This window comes from Silurus aristotelis (genome assembly GCF_946808225.1).
Source record: "Silurus aristotelis genome assembly, chromosome: 2".
NCBI classification, from domain to species: domain Eukaryota; kingdom Metazoa; phylum Chordata; class Actinopteri; order Siluriformes; family Siluridae; genus Silurus; species Silurus aristotelis.
The window spans coordinates 33,094,479-33,115,395 of record NC_139575.1 but is presented as its reverse complement, the minus strand read 5'-3'; the positions used below and the strand labels follow the sequence as shown (position 1 = coordinate 33,115,395).

General features: G+C 40.0%; 1 protein-coding gene across 1 annotated transcript; it reads left to right on the top strand.

Annotated features, from left to right (window-relative positions):
• The first annotated feature begins 462 nt into the window (after positions 1 to 462).
• On the top strand, positions 463 to 20,299 carry srp68 (signal recognition particle 68). Its single transcript, XM_083559675.1, has 16 exons — positions 463 to 620; positions 1,161 to 1,227; positions 1,314 to 1,427; positions 2,947 to 3,142; positions 4,451 to 4,533; positions 4,908 to 5,017; positions 5,702 to 5,784; positions 7,637 to 7,777; positions 11,252 to 11,350; positions 11,481 to 11,548; positions 13,788 to 13,941; positions 14,300 to 14,394; positions 14,631 to 14,760; positions 15,140 to 15,215; positions 15,346 to 15,398; positions 18,171 to 20,299. Exons 1-16 carry the CDS (start codon positions 533 to 535, stop codon positions 18,396 to 18,398), a joined length of 1,785 nt encoding a protein of 594 aa, XP_083415801.1. The 5' UTR covers positions 463 to 532; the 3' UTR covers positions 18,399 to 20,299.
• The last annotated feature ends 618 nt before the right edge of the window (positions 20,300 to 20,917 follow it).

Sequence of the window (20,917 nt, the reverse complement as noted above, 5' to 3'; positions counted from 1 at the left end):
TTTTCCATATCAGTTATCAAACTTTATTGTGAGCTTCCATTTAAAAAATGACGGTCCACGTTTGTGTGGTTTCAGCTTTTGCATCATCTGCATTATATCCAGGATGAGTGAATAAATTAATGAATTAGTCCAGGCATATTCCCCTAAAACCCGCCCCTTATTTATGATTGGTCAAAGTAGCCCGTTATCCTCGCTATGATCGGTTAACTAGACAAATCCGATCTCCCCCTTCTCTCAGTTCCGGGGTGGATATGAATGACATCTGACGTATCCAATCAGCATCTAAAAAAATAAATAAATAAGGCGTTAACAAAAAAAAGTCTTATTTTCTATTTCGTTTTTATTCTGGTTTATATATATTTAGTATACATTATGAACACCCATTTTATGTAGTAATTATTAATCGAATAAACTAATTGAACCCTTTGACCACGCCTCTGCGCTTTTTTATGTGTGTATTTCCGGGTCAAGTATTTTCTCTATCCGTTTTTCTTTTTTTTTACGAGACGTGTTCTACATAACGGGGGGGAAGATGGCCGTGGAAAAGGCGAATGAAACGAAAGCACCATCGATGGAGGAAAACAAGGAGAAGACTGTGGACGAGGGTCTTGCCCTGGAAAGTATCCTTCTCGAATGAAAGACGCGGTTTTAGAAACGTATTGCGGTTCTTTATTTTAGTTCAGCTGACTCGTTAGCCAGCATGACTGTGGCTGTGCCCAAATATCTCTGTGCTGCCTATACACGCGCACTACGTAGTGTGTTAGTAGTAATGACTTGTGCACTTTACCTAGTGCCCTATTTCCTTAATTGGGACCCTGAGGGGTTTACGCTTAGGCATACGTGTCATTTGGGTTAGAAATCAATTAGTGTTGGTTTAATTTAGTTTTAATTGGTGTAAATTAGATGGCAGTGCTACTGATTATTAATATGATTTTTCCGTGGTAGTGTTAGGGGTTCTTATTTCTGTTAGAAGTTACTTTATGATCTGGAAATGCCTTTAAATGGTGATCAGATCACCATTGATCAGATCAATGATGTTCTGTGAAGATGTTAGAAGTTTAGCCAGATGATGGATAATCCAGTTGAATTTTGACCACTGTTGTACTTGAAGACCAGAACAGGCAGTATGTCCCTGCTTTTTTCTTAACCTCCTCTTCCAGTCCTCCAGATCATTAAAGAGTCCCAGCAGCAGCATGGACTCCGGCATGGAGACTATCAGCGCTACAGGTGAGGGTTTAACACCATGATTAGTTACTTTTGTACATCGACTGTAGCAGGGATTTTTGACATTCCTTTTTTTCTTTTTCCTCAAGGGGATATTGTTCCAGAAGACTGCGCCGTCTGCGGAAAACTCTGGGCTTCAGAATGGGCAACCGGCATAAGTTCACGGGCAAAAAAGTGACCGTGGAGATCCTGTCAGACAGCCGGTGAGAATTGTATAGTCAAACTTGTAGTATTTTTCAGATTAAAAAAACGCAAAATTTTTTAAAATTGTTTTATTGATTTCTTTTTAAATTTTTACCAAAACAACAAACAGAGATGATCAGTCAACACCCACACACAGCATGCATTCAAACATATTAATCACAATATAATAACAATGTATTGTTAATATAAGACAGTGACTATGGAAAAGCAAAGGGTGAATCAAAATATAGAGGGGAAAAAAAAGGTCAGGGCGAGGGTCTTGCATGTTCAAGTAAATCCCACAAAGGGGCCCATATCTGCCAAAATAATTTGGTTCATATGTAAGTTTTTCCAAAGGCAGAAGATCACCCGCTTGTGCTTAACACGGCTTTAAATTTGGTACCTGTGGTGATGACCATGAAATAAGTATACATTTCTTTGGCAAATAAGTAATGAAATTGAATTTTAGAGAAATCTAATAATTGTTTTGCAGTTTAGTAAATATATAGTTGTAGTTCTTACAGTCCCAAAATAGATTCATCAAAGTTCCTATTTTAGATTTACATCTAAAACACCGCTTAGACACATTCGGGTACATTTTATGGAGGCGTACTGGGGTAAGATGTATTTTGTATATGAATGTGTTTTGCTCATGCTCAAAGCTTTATTTTTATGAAAATCCTCCTGGCATATATAGAGCCATTTGTCATCAGTTAATGTTTGTCCCATATCCCTTTCCCAAATCTTTCTTAAAGGACTTAACATGATAACAGAGAATACAGATAGGAACTCTAACATTTTCCTAACAAACTTTAGGACAGAGGATTTCTTTGTTTGTTTGTTTGTTTTTGCATAACACAACAAGCCTTTTGTTTTGTTTATTATTATTATTTTTATTCACTTCAAGAATGAAAAATAACTGTTTTTACCTGCCGCAGTTGAAGTGAGAACACAAAGTAACTGGTCTCACCGTTGTTCCAAAAAGAGATTGAAAATGCACCGTGTTGTTCTCATAAATAGAACAAATCCTTATCGTTAACAAATCTGTATTGTGTAAAATGTTGTTAGAACGTCTGGTGCTGATGTAGGGTGGGATCATCCCAAATGTGTTTACTAAAGTTGATGTCAGAGCTCTATAGCTGAAAATCTTCCACTCCAACCTACATAAAGTATATCTTCATGGAGCTGGCTTTAATACTACCACCTCCAAAGACACCCTATACAATTGTGTGCAATCAACCTTTTGGTAACAGTTTGGGAAGGAACCACATAAGGCTGGGAAACTCGGTGTCACAGTACTTTTTTTTTATATAGTGTATCTGGGCTCTGTAACCCACATTACGTTATTTTAAATATTCTACTAGAGTTAAATTCCACAGCCCGGGTTAAGGAAAAACAAGGAGAGGAAATAATTAGTTGCTACATAAAGTGTATATGTGATATCAATGTTTTTTTGTTCTTGCAAGGGGGTAAAATAAAATCAACTGCTTTTGTACTCTCTTCTTCACGAATAATATATGTTGTCCTTTTCCCTGCCAGATATCTGTTGCTGGTCGTGATGGAAGCCGAGCGGGCGTGGAGTTATGCCATGCAGCTGAAGCAGGAGGCCAACACCGAGCTGAGGAAACGCTTCCACCTGATGGCGCGTCTCCGTAAAGCTGCCAAGCACGGAGAGAAGCTGGAGAAGCTGTGTGAGAGCCATCGCGTCGACGCCAAGACCAAACTAGAGGCCCAGGTAACCAGGTTCATCTAAATGCTGTATCTTGCTCTGTGGGGCTCTGAAATGATGTAGATTTCTTGGGTTAGGGAGCAGCTGAGGAGGATTGTCATCTTACAGGGTCTTCCATCAGTCCTCTGATTTATGGCTTGATTTGTGACCTGGAGCTTCGATTTTTGGCAGGAACGATTTTTTTAATGTGGTTTTTCTGAGATGATGACATCATAATGCTGAAATCCACATTTACAACAGGTAAATATGACAGTCCATTTTTTGTTTGTGCCACGGCTTCAGGGGTACTATGGGGTAATATGAATTTATTTGGAGAAAACCAGTAGGTTTATGCGAAACATTCAGCACATATAACCAGAATGGTATGATCCTCATTTCATAACACACCTTCAAAGATTCTGCGAGATTGGTAGTCGATTCAGACTCCTCCTATCGAAGCATTAAACCTTTGCTTGTTCAGGGTCACTCCTAGCATGTTCACATACACATCATGCTTCCATCTGATCTGTTTTCGAGCATCATGACATTAGTGTATAAATGTGAGTATATGCTTTAAAGAACCGATTCTGACAGTCTAAAAGAGTGCGCTTGAGCCTGTGTGTTCATATTGCATTTTTTCATCCTTGTGCTGATTCACTGTCCACAAGTCAGTTGAGCAGATGGTACCTTTACATTTAGCCATGATCTGAACCAAACACAAGCAGAAGTTCTCCAGTTATCAGTACTTATTGCTTACTTATTGCTTAACTTTTATCTGGTTTTCTTCCCTTCTTATCATTACTTTCCTTTCTTTTCTTTCATTCCTTTCCTTGTTATTCAGTTCTAACTTTTTTATTCCTTTCCGTTCCACTTCATTCCCATCTCTATCTTGAATTTCCCTTTAATTTCATTCTTTTGCATTTTGTTCCATTCCTATTCTTTCTTTTCTATTCCATGCCTTTCTCTTCTTTTCATTACATTTTTTTCCATCACCTGCTTCAAAATCAGGTGAATGGGACTGAAAATCAGCTGATTGGTGTGACTGGGATTTGAACCCAAGACCTTCGGATTCAAAGTACATTAAACTACCACCTCCTCTATTGAATAAAAGGTGTCTTCAGCAAACCATTTTGCTATAACTGTGTGCATCATTCGGAAACGATCATCTGTTATTCAGGGATAATGAGTCTGGATCTTGATCGTCCTGTTTAAATGTTTCGGTGGTTGTTGAACTTCACATCCGCATGTCCTGGGGCTACAGGCCTGTGATTTGTTACATTTATTTGTTCAGTTCGGTGTCAATTACAGAACCAATGTTCTTGTCTGTGTGTGCAGGCGTACTCTGCCTACCTGACCGGCATGGTCCAGTTTGAACTGCAGGAGTGGAAATCTGCTATGGAGGCCTTCAACAAGTGCAAGTGAGTGTTTCCTTTCTTACACCAACTCCAGGATTAATATTTGATCACGCTTATCAGCATCTGCTAGCAAACATTAGATGATTTTCCCCTGGAAAACCGCCGTAGGGGCACACGCTGCGTTTAAACGATGCCGTGTTTACGATACGGTTCCCCCTGAACACCACCTTCTTGTGTCGTTTTACATTCCTGACTGATTTTTGACTGTCATGGTGCTTTTACGGCGTCATTTCTAAGAGGATACTTTGACATCAGTTGCCTAGCAACTGTATTTTCGCTACTTGAGCATACGATACGCTCAATTTATATTGAGAACATGATCCGCACTTGATTGGTTTGCGTTTGTATGATGGTTGGTATGCCGGTCGGTCTTGCAGGACGATCTACCTGAAGCTGGCGAGTGCGTTCACTGAGGAGCAGGCGGTTCTTTACCACCAGAGAGTGGAGGAGATTTCACCCAACATCCGCTACTGTGCATACAACATCGGTGAGACCTGCACAAGCACACACTTAATACACACTGCTTTGTCACAGTCATTTGACAAACACTACCAAACAATACTCATCGAGTATGTGCAATCTTCAACACTGTTGCTAGTTTTAATGATTTTCCTTTCTTTATTTTTTGTTTATGTATTTTTACATCTGCTCAAGACTTTTTAGACAGGAATCTTCATCATCTTATCAGTTATACCAGTAGTAATAATGGTTTGATGCAATATTACTGTAATAATCAGGTCCCGGGGGGAGAGCTGGGCCTGAACCCTTGTAATACACTTGCAATTAGAGGTCGACTAGGGGGTTTACCGATATTTAGAAATCGGGGCAGTTGATGGCTGATAGTTGAGGCAGATTTTATTGGCTGACATGTTTGGCTGTTTTTCTTTTTTTCCCTGCCATTATCTAATTAAATCTAAGACTTAATTAATAAGATGTGATACAAAGAATTGCTTAAACATGCATTGAACACCACAAGCCTCTCCAATCAGTGCACTTGTTAGCAGGTTTTGGTCTGCGTGCCAACATGTAGCCTAAACTGCCAGCTGGTATTGAGCTGAAGACTCAATAACAATACTGTGCTTATAATTAAGTTTTTCAGAGACACTTTAATTACTATGATTTATACTGGCTGATTTTATATTTCATCTCGTTTGTTTGTTTTATTTTAAAGGTGACCAGAACGCTATAAATGACCTCATGCAAATGAGACTGAGTGCAGGAGGTGGCGGAGGCATGATGGCTGAAAAGCTTGAGGTCAGTATTCAAATTTTCCCCATTGTAGTTGCAAGAAATTCCCAAAACCAAGGTCGAGCAGAGATAGTCCTATTCCCATCCTGTGCTCGAATTGAGTCAAGTCTTACTGGGGATCCCCAGTTGTTGTGTAATTAAATCTTTTTGGAGACCCCCCTAAGTCTATGTTTTACTCCCTAATGCCTTATGTGGGGTCCTGGATCCCCCCTCAATTCGAGCACTGGTCCTATCAAGATGTGCTTCTTATTTTTGTCTTATTAACGTGTATGAGAAGCAGGAAAATCGATTGTTGAGTCCTGTTTTTATTAATATATTGTGATGTATCAATATCGTGTTTTGGGTTCATCCACAGTGTTAGATGTAATTAGAAACAATAAAAGCATATCATTCTTCAATTGATATACATTGTATGGACAAAAGTATTGGGACATCTCAATTTCCAGCCATATGCCAGTTTTACCCCAAACTGTTACCACCAAAGATGGGGGAACATAAATGTCTTTAGTGACATCAACCCTACTGAACGTCTTTTGGGATGAATTGAAACTGACTGCACCCCAGGCCTTCTCACCCTACTGACCTCACCTTTACTAGCACCTTTGTGGCTGGATGAATCTTGGAAAAATCTCAATAAACACCCTCCAAAATCTAGTAAAACATCTTCCCAGACAAGTGGAACTTGTATCATAACACCAAATGTGGACTAAATGTGCAATGGGATGTTTATAGGAATCTTATGGCCAGGTGTCCACAAACATTTTGTCTATATAATGTAATTTATTTTCTACTCTGGCAAGTGACGAAGATGGACAGGATTAGAAACGAGTTTATTAGAGGAACAGCGCATGTAGGACGTTTTGGAAACAGTGAGAGAGGCCCGATTGAGATGGTTTGAGGATGGAGCCACTGGGAAGGAGGAAAAGAGAAGGGCCAAGGAGGAGGTTTATGAATGTGGTGAGGAAGACATGGAGGTAGTTGGTTTGAAAGAGGCAGATGTGGAGGACAGAGTAGTGTGGAGACGGCTGATCAGCTGTGGTGACCTCTTATAATGTGTGTGTGGTGTTAATGGTTTCAGATGAAGTTGGAACCTACATGTCAGCTAAACATTAGACATGAACACTTTTGTTTTTCTTAGATGGTGCTAAGGATCTTCATCTCTGTAACCCACTGCTCATTAGCAACGTGCTCAATTATTTATGTGGCAAATGCAATTCCGCGATAAACCGGGGGTGCGAGATTTTAACCGTGGTAAAGCTGTGGGATTACTGTATGTCAGAATCATGAAGAGCTTTATCACCAATTATTTTTCCTTTTAAAAGGAATTTATTTTGGTGATAAGAGTCCAGTTAGGGAAGACCTAGGAGGCCATGCATTAATTATTTTTTTTTTTATATCTTGTTTTCTTGTTATCACTGCCTTGTAAAGGCAGCATCATGGATAATAACCATAACCATTTGTGGCAGCAGGCATGTGAGGCATGATGCTGCCTCTTAAACATGCTCTTATGCCCAATGCACAGAAAAATTTAAGTACTGACCACGAGAGAACAACTCGTTTTTTTTTTTCTTCAATCACAAGGAATAAAAAAGAAAAAATATATATATAATTCATGGCCTTTTGGGACTTCTGTATCCAGTTGCACATATTTATAAATTTTTTTATTTTTTTTTTATAAAGGCAACAAAAAATTTAAATACATGACATTTGTACCAATATTGTGAATTGGATGAAACAAAAACCCAATAAAACAACAATGCAAGTTTATTTAATGGAACTGGTTTGATGTAGAAATGACAGGACCCAAAATAAAATGAGGAAACTTAGTTTCTCAATCATCACCCTCATCTTTTTCCAGGCGTTGATTACTCAGACCCGAGCGAAGCAGTCAGCCACCATGAGTGAGGTGGAGTGGAGGGGTCGCACCGTTCCTGTTAAAATCGACAAAGCCCGAATCTTTCTCCTGGGGCTGGCTGACAATGAGGCTGCCATCGCACAGGTGAGGACCAATGAATTTTGCACACTGCTTATTCTAATTAGATTTTTGTCTATATGCTTATTCACTAATACACCAAGGGGCTTTTCACACTAGAAAAGGTTAACCCTGGGTCATTGTACACCCCGTGTAAACAAAATCCAAGATTATCTTGTTTCACTTTTCACACAGCTCATTCATTCACACTGCATTTTTGCAGTAGCAGCAGGAATGTTTCTATAAATAAAGTGTGTAACATTTGAACACCACGTTGGTTTACACTGTGCCAGTCTGGCAATCCCTTGTTTTTGTTCAGTCTGTATCACTTGCCAGAAGGATTGAGTCTTGGTTGGTTGGTCCCAATCAATTCTTTTAGAACAGGATACAGGCTCTTACAAAAAAAATTATCATTATTTTTGCCCAACCAAAATATGGTATCCAGCTATTAGTAGGTCAACATTATTTTGCATATTAGACAGATCAGTTGATTTCTTCAGGAGATGATTAGAAGGAGAAGAATTTTTTTTTATTCCGCTTATATAATTTTATATACATTTTTATAAAATATATCAATTTGTTTAGGAAACATGAATAAAACACAATATTCTGATTTATTAGTAGCATGGTATTTGGGCTAGAAAATACACACTACTAAAACACACATTTTTACCTAAATGTAGTGCAGTGTCTTCTCCATTTGGGGGTGCTCTATGCTATGCTGATCGGTTTGGCCGTGTCTGCTGGTATGCGGTTGTGGGTGTAAATTGGTATCTACCACACCTGTGCCACTCCTCAGACTGGTGGCATGCTGTTCAGTCACCTCTGAACTGTTAGGGTTAGTTGATTTCAAGGTAGGGTTTCAGGAACCGTATGATAATTTGTGGAATTTTTTTTTGCAATAAAACTAATCAAAGGACCAGTTTAGTGAGCTAGAGGTAATTATTGTTAATCAAGTCTCAGTCAATTTATATAACAAACTTGTGACTTTGTAGAACCTCAAAAATCAACTGAAGTTGAAGGTGCTTTTCACTTTTTTATGGCACAGTCTTTCTTCGCATTGCCCAGTGATGTTCGGAAGCTAAGTTCAGAGCATAGGTTTAGTCATGATACAGGGTCCCTGGAGCACAGAGGGTAAATGGCCCTGCTCAAGGGCCCAAGAAGGGCAGCTTGTTAATACCAGGGTTTGAACCCCCAACCTTCCAATTAGTTACCCAGACCTTTTAATGACTGCTATGATTTCCCTAATAATACCTAATAATAATATTTTAAAAAAGTGAGGGGTGGGGGGGGGGGGGGGAGAGTTCGATGTAGAATAAGTTTACCTTTATTGGAATAAACTTGATTAAATAGTTTTTAGAGCAGAATTGTGTAAGTAAATTGTGCTTGTGGCATGTCTCTTAATAATAATTCTGCTGTTGGTGTTAATTTCTGGTGCTTTTTTTTTTTTTTTTCTTTCTCTCTCTGTTTTCTTTCTCTTATTGTTTCTTTGCCAAATTCATCTTGGACCTTTATCAGATTTGCTATATTCACTAGTGCAAGTTAAATGATACCATTGCAATACATTAAGTTAAACTGTTTAAATGCACACTGAGTTTGTGTGAGAGAGGGCATGAATGAGGAATCCAAAACTTTATTCCTGACTGTTTATTTGGCTAAAATTGATTGATTTTATTTTTTATTTTTTGTCCCAAAAGAAATAAACACACTGCCTTGAAATAGATATACAAATAAAATATAAATTTCATGAATGTATATGCATATATAATAGTGGTCGACCGATTTATCGGTATTGATTGCATCTTATCTTCTCGCCCATCAGCAAAAATCTATACCGATAGTTTTTCCAGGTTCCTGTCCGCGATCTCTAGAGGCGAATCACTGAGTCTATGTGCTGTGTTTTTACACACGAGACTGCGAGTGCTGCACGGAGAGATTAATAAAATGAATCAATGAACATGTTTCTATTTCATTTAGCACATTTTCATGATTCGGTAATTTTTTTTACTTTGTAATTTTTGTAATGAAGTTCGGTACTATTTTACATCAAGTTCCAAATAAATAAATAAAATCTGTAAAGCTGCTAATGAAACCTGATGCCATGAAGTAATCTCTCTCTCTCTCTCTCTCTCTCTCTCTCTCTCTCTCTCTCTCTCTCTCTCATATATATATTCTGGTCTCTCTTTATTCTGGTTGTGGAACTGGTTTTCCTAGTCTTGCTTACCGTTGTGAGGTGTTACCGAGGTGGATTTGTGACACACCTGACCACAACCAATTGGGGTGTGTGTGTTTTGTAAACCCAAATTATCGCCCAAATGTACGGAATATAAATTATCGAACACTAGCGAAGAGCGTTAGAACGTATGGCACCAGTCTCTTGACTGGGAGGGAAAACTACATCATCTTATTATTTTTTTATTATTATTATTTTTTAGATATATAACCCCAACAACATAAGTATAAAGATAAATCTTTTGACTTAATTAAAAAGTTTAGGAAAATTAACCAAGTGGATGTTTGTGTCATCAAATTGTAGATTTATTGTGATCCAGCGCACAAATGAGTGAGTGTACACAAAAAAAGTGTTGGTTTTTGTGTAATCATTTTGCCATGAATATTCTAAGTATTCAGGGTTTGTTGTTCTAAATGACGTGACCTTTCAGCACAGTCTAGTCAATAATTGGAGGATTAATTGCAAGCCTCGTCTCCATCTCATTGAGGAATTTTTTTGTTTTGTTTATAGAGTAACATCCAATACAGGGAACATCGAAACCTCAGATCACTAGTGGCTTGGCACTTACCTGAAGTGTCTCTTCACATCAGGTTATCATATGATGATCACATGATCACGAGGCACCACATACTTGGACGCTGTTGCCGTCAGTATCAGCTGTTATCTGCGTGATCGGATACCCTGCTTAAACACGACTCGCATTCATTCTTTAGCTTTGGCTGATTGATTTTCTCAAATGTTTTTTTGTTAAGCCTGCATTCTTGCACGGGCGCTCGGTGGTTCAAGTTCTGAGTTCGATTTCAGGAATTTAAATTCCAGAAGGTCAGATTCCTTGAGGAGGCCCTGTTTTGGAAGAGGTGGACGAGGCCGTCTCTTTAACAGAATTCTCAGAACTCCACAACAGAGGTGCTTTTGACTTCCTGTAATCTGGACGAAACAGTGATTCCATAATTCCTTTCTGGTTTGGGGAAGGACTTCATACTTAAATTTAGTTGTTGTTTCCATGGTAACAATAATTCATACGAGCACATTATCCCTGAGATTTTGACCTTGTAGCCAGAACTAGGTTGTAAATTGCTGTTACTGGGGGAAGAAAAGGAAAAAAGCTAATTTTGACCACTCAGAATCAAGAATTGCTTCTTGGTTGTTGTCACTTTATTTAAGGACACTGTTCTTCAGAATTCGACTAAACAGAGATGAACTTGTGCAGATTTCGAGCATATCGTGATTCAGTGTCAAATCTGTATAATTTTATGTTTCTCCATCAGGCTGCAAATGATGAGACGAAAGAGCGCCTGTATGAGACTCTTTTGGCTGAGTGCAGAGACACCATCCAGGCTGTGAGAGAGGAACTGCGCACCGATGTGGTAAAAGCTAACAGATTTTCCACATATACACGCAAATGTCTTGTTGCGAGCGAAAAAAGAGAATAAGGAGGAATTACTGGCAAGCCACAGACTTCAGAAACATCCGTGTTTGTGTTTTTGACCCCGACAGAAGCAGAGAGAGAGGGCTGCAGACAGCACTGAGAGTGGAAAAGTCTCCAACCTGCAGTTCCTGCACAGGTATGTACTTCCTGCTTCAATTTACCTGAAGCAAATGTAAGGCAATTGATCATGCACTAGTGACCGAGGACTTTATTAAATGTCTTAATACATAACTTGATGCTTTTGTGATTTGATTTTATTTAAGTTTTTCTTTAGCTCTGGTTTGAATTGGTTTTTAAATTTGGTTTAAAACTCCTTCAAACACATTTTATATCAGTGGAAGTCCAGATTTGAACAGCACCGTGAGTGAGTGGAGGAGTGAGTGAGTGGAGGAGTGAGTGAGTGGAGGAGTGAGTGAGTGGAGGAGTGAGTGAGTGGAGGAGTGAGTGAGTGGAGGAGTGAGTGAGTGGAGGAGTGAGTGAGTGGAGGAGTGAGTGAGTGGAGGAGTGAGTGAGTGGAGGAGTGAGTGAGTGAGTGAGTGGAGGAGTGAGTGAGTGAGTGGAGGAGTGAGTGAGTGGAGGAGTGAGTGAGTGAGTGGAGGAGTGAGTGAGTGAGTGGAGGAGTGAGTGAGTGAGTGGAGGAGTGAGTGAGTGAGTGGAGGAGGGAGTGAGTGAGTGGAGGAGGGAGTAAGTGAGTGGAGGAGGGAGTGAGTGAGTGGAGGAGGGAGTGAGTGAGTGGAGGAGGGAGGGAGTGAGTGAGTGGAGGAGGGAGGGAGTGAGTGAGTGGAGGAGGGAGGGAGTGAGTGAGTGGAGGAGGGAGGGAGTGAGTGAGTGAGTGGAGGAGGGAGGGAGTGAGTGAGTGAGTGGAGGAGGGAGGGAGTGAGTGAGTGAGTGGAGGAGGGAGTGAGTGAGTGAGTGAGTGGAGGAGGGAGTGAGTGAGTGAGTGAGTGGAGGAGGGAGTGAGTGAGTGAGTGAGTGGAGGAGGGAGTGAGTGGAGGAGGGAGTGAGTGAGTGAGTGGAGGAGGGAGTGAGTGAGTGAGTGGAGGAGGGAGTGAGTGAGTGAGTGAGTGGAGGAGGGAGTGAGTGAGTGGAGGAGGGAGTGGAGGAGTGAGTGAGTGGAGGAGGGAGTGAGTGAGTGGAGGAGGGAGTGAGTGAGTGGAGGAGGGAGTGAGTGAGTGGAGGAGGGAGTGAGTGAGTGGAGGAGGGAGTGAGTGAGTGGAGGAGGGAGTGAGTGAGTGGAGGAGGGAGTGAGTGAGTGGAGGAGGGAGTGAGTGAGTGGAGGAGGGAGTGAGTGAGTGGAGGAGGGAGTGAGTGAGTGGAGGAGGGAGTGAGTGAGTGGAGGAGGGAGTGAGTGAGTGGAGGAGGGAGTGAGTGAGTGGAGGAGGGAGTGAGTGAGTGGAGGAGGGAGTGAGTGAGTGGAGGAGGGAGTGAGTGAGTGGAGGAGGGAGTGAGTGAGTGGAGGAGGGAGTGAGTGAGTGGAGGAGGGAGTGAGTGAGTGGAGGAGGGAGTGAGTGAGTGGAGGAGGGAGTGAGTGAGTGGAGGAGGGAGTGAGTGAGTGGAGGAGGGAGTGAGTGAGTGGAGGAGGGAGTGAGTGAGTGGAGGAGGGAGTGGAGGAGGGAGTGAGTGAGTGGAGGGAGGGAGTGAGTGAGTGAGGGAGTGGAGGAGTGAGTGAGGGAGTGGAGGAGGGAGTGAGGGAGTGAGGGAGTGAGTGAGGGAGTGGAGGAGGGAGTGAGGGAGTGGAGGAGTGAGTGAGTGGATGGATGGATGTTGGAGGAGTGAGTGAGTGAGTGGATGGATGTTGGAGGAGTATGAATAAATAAGTGAGTGGATGGATGGATGAATTAATGAATGAGTGGATGGATAGGTGGCCAGATGGGTGGGTGGATGGGTGGATAGATAGATAGATAGATAGATAGATAGATAGATAGATAGATAGATAGATAGATAGATAGATAGATAGATAGATAGATAGATAGATAGATAGATAGATAGATAGATAGATAGATAGATAGATAGATAGATAGATAGATAGATAGATAGATAGATAGAATAGAATAGATAGATAGAATAGATAGATAGAATAGATAGATAGAATAGATAGAATAGATTTAAATCAATAGACCAGAAAGAAATAAAGCATCACTGACAACAAAAGTTACAATTAGTACAATTAGCAAACTGATAACAAGGCGCATGTTTCTGTGCACGTGCTGGAATTCAGCTTCAGAATAGAAAATATATATATATAATTTTTTTATTTATTTTTTATTATTATTATTTTTTTCCCTCTCCATTCTTTAAATCAAATCGTTTTAATTGTAAGTGGACTTTGTGTGTATATAACACCTCACGTAAAGTAATATTGTGTGTATGTGTAGCTACCTGACTTACATTAAGCTATGGACGGTGGTGAAGAGGAATGAGAGCATGGCTAAGGCACTGCAAGCCAAACTGAAGGAGCCACAGACAGACGAGAACAAAAGAGGACCTCGACCCCAGGACCTGATCCGGCTTTACGAGATCATTTTGCAGGTACACACGCATACAGATTTCCAAAGACCTCGTCCGGCTCCCACAGCGTTACCTCTATGCAGGACCTAATTGTTCATTGATCTACCTTCTACATCGTTGAACATTTTTATTTGCTTTACTATTGAAGGACACAAAATAACATACAATAGAACACTTACCTGTCACATGTTTGTTGAAATACTTCAGCTTTTCCTGTTTCCCCACATTGACCAGTCTGTGCACTGGGAGTAAATCACTACAAAGTAATGACATCCTATACACCAAGTTCAGGATAACTTCATAATTTTATATATCTTTGATATATATAATACTCAAGACCTCTCCAGTGTTATTTGTTTGTTTGTTTTTGTTTGGACAGAGCCTAGCTGAATTGTCTACCCTGCAAGGTTTAGAGGAGGACCAGGCCTTCCAGAAAGAGGTGGCCATTAAGACTCTGGTCTACAAGGCTTACAGGTGTGTGTAGGTGTGTGTGTGTGTGTGTGTGTGTAGGTGCTCTCTCATTACAACACACCCCTTACAGAGTTATCTAGCCTTAACTTGAAGCCAGGATTATACCACCACATTTCTGAAATGCCTGAAATTCTGCTTCAGCTTTTGTCACACATTAGAAACATTTATCTGTTCTTTTTTCTTTTTCTTATCGTTAATACAAATACCGATCGTCTTTGTCCTGTCCTGTTCTTGTGCAGGTGCTTTTTCATCGCCCAGTCGTACGTCGTAGTAAAGAAGTGGAGTGAGGCATTAGTTCTGTATGAAAGAGTTCTGAAGTATGCCCGAGAGATCCAGTCTAAGGCTAAAAACCTCAATAACAGCCTGAAGGTACAGCATTCACACACTGCCAATTTTTTTTTTCGACGCTCATTATAAGATAAACAGTGTCGTGTAGTTGGGACGATGGAGCTGGCTCTGTGCACAGCATTATCCTGCAGCATAACATTTTGACCACTTGCCTAATATTGTGTTGATTCCCCCCTTTTGCTCCCAAAACAATCTTGACCTATTGAGCATTAACAGTTGGTGAAGGAATTACTAGTTACAGATGCTATAAAAAAAGATAACCTGACTAAACCCACAGCTAAATGAATAAATGAATTATTTATACTTTGCTAGTCAAGAGGTATTTTTTTTTATGTTCTGAAAAGAATGCCTTTGCCATTGTCTTACTATGATGTCCCCCTTTCCCTTTCATTGTTACAAGGATCTTCCAGATGTTCAGGAACTCATAGCCGAAGTCAACTCTGAGAAGTACTCCCTTCAGGCAGCAGCCATTCTGGGTAGGTCTTTATCTCGTTTGAGCATCGTGGTTCAGCTGCGTGTAACGGATCCCTGCTGGAACGTTCACATGTAGGTATTACCTAAATGATGGTTCTGTCACGTGACGTGTTCTTTCTTTTGTGTGTGTAGATAAAGAGGACATACCTGAAGCTCCTGCTCAGCAGCAGGTCAAAGATAACAAGGTACACGTTTAAAAAAAAACAACTATTTCCTTTATTTATTTATTTATCTCTTTTACTGACCCAGTGATCCTGAACGATTGTTTCATCAGAGTTTTTAGCCATGTTCAAAGTTGTTTTGTTGGGTCTGGAATATGCTCAGATTTATGGCTTGGGTGAATATTTATTTATGAATATTATTTATTTTCTTTTTTTTTTTTTACTGAGACTTGATAGTTTCATGATCGTTTTTAGCCATGAAGCTAAATTAATACTAGCCATGAATAGACCACACACAAAACCATATAAAATTTATGACGTGTAATTCAGGAAGTCTCTCTCTCACACACACACACACACACACACACACACACACACACACACACACACACACACACACACACACACACTACCGATGGGTGGAGCGCAATGGAATGTTGCCGGGCAAACCCCGGTGTGATGAAGAGAGATGTGTGTGAAAGGTGCTGCTAAACGGCAGGGCTCCCGTATCATGTAGAGTGTTGCATCGTGTCAGGTGATCCGTTTTTTTTTTTGTCCGTCTTTTTTGTAAGATCTTGTTTTTAATAAATATCACAGGGCGCGTCAGTGTGGGAGGTCGGAAATAATTATTCTCAAAGGGAAATGCTGATCTGTTACCTGACCTTCACCAGTCTATTACCCAGAATGCATTCTCGGTATGACAGTCTGCTAGAAATATTTTTTAAAAATTGACACGCCCATTAGGCCTGTGGGGAACGTCTTAACCAAAAGAGAACACGTTTGATTTATGATTTGGTGTGCAGAAATACAAGGTCTTTTGGGGGCACGGGGGCACAGTTTGTCACGATCATCGATAGTTTATTTGTCTTGGAGCATTAGTTACTGAGTTTGTTGTTGTTTCAGGGTGAAAGATCACATCCAGTCCACCTAGCCTTATTACTCATTACGTCAGCAGGATCCAGACCAATGCGCGATCAGCTGACGTCAAATTACTTATTAAATGTTTACAACCAAACCAGCCTCTTTATTAATCTATTAGAGGCGTTAAAAAGCATTGCTGAAAAACAATAGGCACCATTTATGGATGTGAGACACACCCTGAAGTGGCATCTCTGGCACTCCTGCACCAATGTATTGGTATTCATCTCTCAGATCTGCCCTGACAAATCTTTTTCTTTTTTTTTTTCTTTTTTCCCTGTTACAAATCGCACAAGTCGCACTATTTTGTTTTCCCATTAAGAATTTCAAAAATTATAAGACTCAATAAATATTGCATCTAACATATGATGTGTAGCTGTTTGTCAGTCCATCAAGTGGGATCATAAATTGCTACAGTATAAAAGTATCAGTGGTGGAAGAAGTACCCAAAGTATGTGCCTCAAGAGATACACTAAGTAAAATAAAATTTCACTTTAGTAAACGTAAAGTGCTTCCTTTAAACTTTCACGTGAGTAAAAGTACAAAAGTTTTTGCCTTCAAATATACTTTGGTATCCAGATTACTATGATTTATTATGGCTCTAATGTTCCTGTTATAATTTTTGTCCCAAGACTTGCTTAATCAACGCTACATCGATCTATTAATAGAATAATAAGAATTATTTAAATACTGATTGATCTCTATTAAATTGATCATTAGCCCAAAAGGCTAATTATTTTTTTTTAACTACTTAAAAATAAAAAATAAATAGTGCAAATAAGGACATGGTGTTGTGGCAAGTTCGAGTCAAGAGTTTTTCATCATTTGTTCCTCTCAAAATGTTCTGCTTGCTGTTGAACTGTATGTTCGTGCTAAATAGATACCACCAAGCGCCAAGCAAAACAAGTTCAAAACAGTGCGCGCTCTACCCTGATTGGTGTCTTTCTGCATGCTTCACCAGTTAGGTTTCGATCCACTCATAAAAAAAAAAAAAAAAAAAAAAAAGGAACGACCGATTTCACAAAATGTTGACTAAAATATTTGACTTTGAAAATAAGTGAATTTAAAGTAAAATCTCCCCAAATTGGAATACTTCAGTAAAGTTCAGATACAGGAAAAAGTGTGTTTAAAAATCACCATCGGTGAAGCTTTTCTCCCGATGCCGTGAAACTCAGAACACAGGTGAAGTGCTTTTTTTCATGCCCGGATGTTTTCAGCATGACGAATGATTCGCCTTTCCTGTTGACAGTGCGAGCGGCAGGTCAGAGGAACATCATCCATATTTATGATGTGGTGCGACCCGGTTCAGTGGGAGCGCATCTGATTTAATATAAAGAATTTCATTGGTTCACCTGAACCTGTTCGGCAGTTTCATTGGTCTAATGTTATGGGGCTCAGTTTTTTGGCATGAAGCTTGTGAAACCGGGAAAAACCCAGGAAAAATCCATAAATTAACTGCTTCATTGTTTAAGCTTCAAAGCGTGGAAAAAAAGTAGCGGCTTATAGTCCGGAAAATACGGTACTTTGTTACAGTCCAGCAAAGAAAAGTATAGAAGGGTGTAGGCAACAGGTGTGTTGACGTTTTAAGAATATACAGATGGTCTCCGACTTAGTGTTTGGAGTTGCGATTTTTCGATCTTGCGATGATCGCGACAAAAGTAAAAAAAAAATAAATAAAAAAATGTAGTGAATGAGAACAGAACAGTCTTCATGATTGGAACAGTAGGTATAAGCATACAATATCCAAATAAGAGCCACTGGGTTAAACTTGGAAAGCATGGGAAGTACAAATCTTTACCTGACCCATTTTTTTAAAATTGACACATTGTGTTTTTGCCAATCTTTTGATCAAACTCATCCTTCCGTCTCCTTCCTCAGTCTCTCTCTGAACGATTGGACACCTTCCATCTGGACCCGTCCCTCCTCGGCAAGCAGCCCAACCTTGTTCAGTTCCCGCCAGACTTCCAGCCAATCCCGTGCAAGCCTCTGTTCTTCGATCTGGCCCTCAACCATGTGGCCTTCCCACCTCTGGATGATAAGGTGGAGCAGAAGGGCAAGGGCGGCCTCACCGGCTACATCAAGGGCATCTTCGGCTTCGGCAGCTAAACCGTTGCTTTGCTCAGCCTCGAAACCTAAGAGCTGGACGAAGAGCCAGAGCTCGATCCTGGACTTGCTCCATTTAATCCCTTCCCTGTCTGTCAGTCATATCCTTCTGAAAACAGTCTGTCTGTGTCCTTTGCCCCATGACTTGAACTCGCAGATGTGCACAGCGATTCACCTGATTCACCAAAGCCACCAATCAACCCCCTAAACACCAGTTGTATTGTTTGGTGAACGAGAAAAGCATTTTGTGTGCAGATATGTGGCTGTTTAGGTTCAGGGGAAAAGAACACTAGCATGTATGGTCGTGGTATCGAATTCCTGTTCAAGGTGAGTTCTACCACGTTGTCTAGATCCAGTTTATTTATGCAAAAAAAAAAAAGGAGTCGGGCACATGGTTCGGGGCAAATCCACTTTTCCAAGCTCAAGGGTCCAGGTCTTTTCCCCATTTAGTGCAAAAAAATTAAATACATTTTGTTTTTTAAACTCCGCTGACCAGGGTTGATACACAAGTAAGCCATTGTTTGCACACTAGATAAAGCAAATCAGGATGATTCAGGTCGTCAGCCTGCATCTTGGAATGGCATAACTGACATGTTGCTCCTTTGGCAAAACGAACACCGAGCTCATGCCGGTTCACATGGAGGATGTGTGGGGTTTTTTTTTTTTTTTTTTTAGACAACATACATAATATAATGGATATTAAATAATCACCAAAACAATACTAGGGATGCATCGATACCATGAGTATGTGATTTTATACTTCATGATATTAATACCAGAATGAGTAACCGGTTTAGTATTAAGAAAACTGGGGCATCATAGAATTTGTGTTTTTCAAATTTTTTTCTTTTATGTAACTTGCCACTTTGGGCAGCTAGGAATGAGATCCTCATGTACGGCTTGAACAGTTGCTTTATTATTATTAAAGATAATACTTAAGCATCATAAAGATTTTTTGTTTTATGGAGATGAATCTTTTCACGATGCAGATTTTTTTTTTTTTGCTTAGTCACTGTTAATTAGGAAATCAATCTCTTCAGTGTATTTTAGTTATGAATATAATACCAGTGTTAATCGATGCATCCCTAACCCTCTGCGTGTTCATTGCATTTGCCAGTAAATCCTACACAGATCACTGATTTATGGTTGCAATACACATAAGATATCATTTTTTGAATCCCTGCTCACATCCATCTGTAACTTCAGGAAGCAATTCGGTTTCAGCTTCTTATCGTAGAAGAGACATAAATGATGCCAGATTAAGCATTGGCATGGGGAGTTTTCAACTCCATACATCATTATCTGACCTATACGTCTTGTCTTAACTTGTCGATTTTGTAGATTACAATCTGTGACATTACTTTGATTTCATTTTGTACATTCAGCAAATACGTCTCATGACTGACTGTTATAAACGGTCATGAATAGAGGGAGACTACTTTTCTTAGGTTAGTCAAAGTCATCTGTGTCCTCACTTAAAACCTGCAGAGGAAATGTGACATTTCCATTCTGCTATGACTACTTCGGTTTACTGATCTCTCTCAGCGTGACTTTAGACAGGTGCTGCTTTAGCTCATATCGACTCGTACCAAAGCAAATCTGTGCCGCCATTTTTTCGTGTTTCATCTCATCTCTAATGTCTACTATTTCTGTTCTAGTATCAGTTTGTGATCATTTCTCGCTGGCTTACTTGTTGTACCCTGACTAATTTGCAGAATAATCTTTTTTTTTTTTTTCTTCTTCAAATGTTTGAGTGAAAATATGACAATTTGAAGGACGGAGATGAGTAGTTGAAAATGTTTTCTGCTGTGAGCACATTGGAAAATGGTAAGCAAGAAACTACATGAAATGAAAGGTGGATTAAGTGCTCCTAATAAAAAGAATTCAAAACATGAATTAAGAAATATTGATTTTATGATTGCTTTGTTCAACAGTGGCACAAAATATGTGCTGAAATTGAATATTTTATTTGATCTTCTATTCTACTGAAATAAAAACTTTCTTGGTACAAACCTTGGCCGCCCATGACCCTGTTGCCGGTTCACCACTGTTCCTTCCTTAGAACACTTAATAAATACTGGCCACTACAGACTGGGAACATCCCACAAACGCTGTTGGAGATGCTCTGACCCAGTTGTCTAGCCGTCACAATTTGGCCTTCGTCAAACTCGCTCAAATCCTTACGCTTTGCCCATTTTCTCCTTCTTTTAACACATCATAAAGATTTACTTGCTGCTTAATACACTGAACAAAATTATAAACGCAACACTTTCGCCCTCAATGAGCTGAACTCGAAGATGTAAGACTTTTTCTATGTACACAAAAGGCCTGTTTCTCTCAAATATTGTTCACAAATCTGTTTAAATCTGTTAGTGAGCACTTCTCCTTTGCTGAGATAATCCATCCACCTTACAGGTGTGGCATATCAAGATGCTGATTAGACTGCATAATGATAACACAGGTGTGTCTTAGGCTGGCCACAATAAAAGACCACTCTAAAATGTGCAGTTTTACTGTATTGG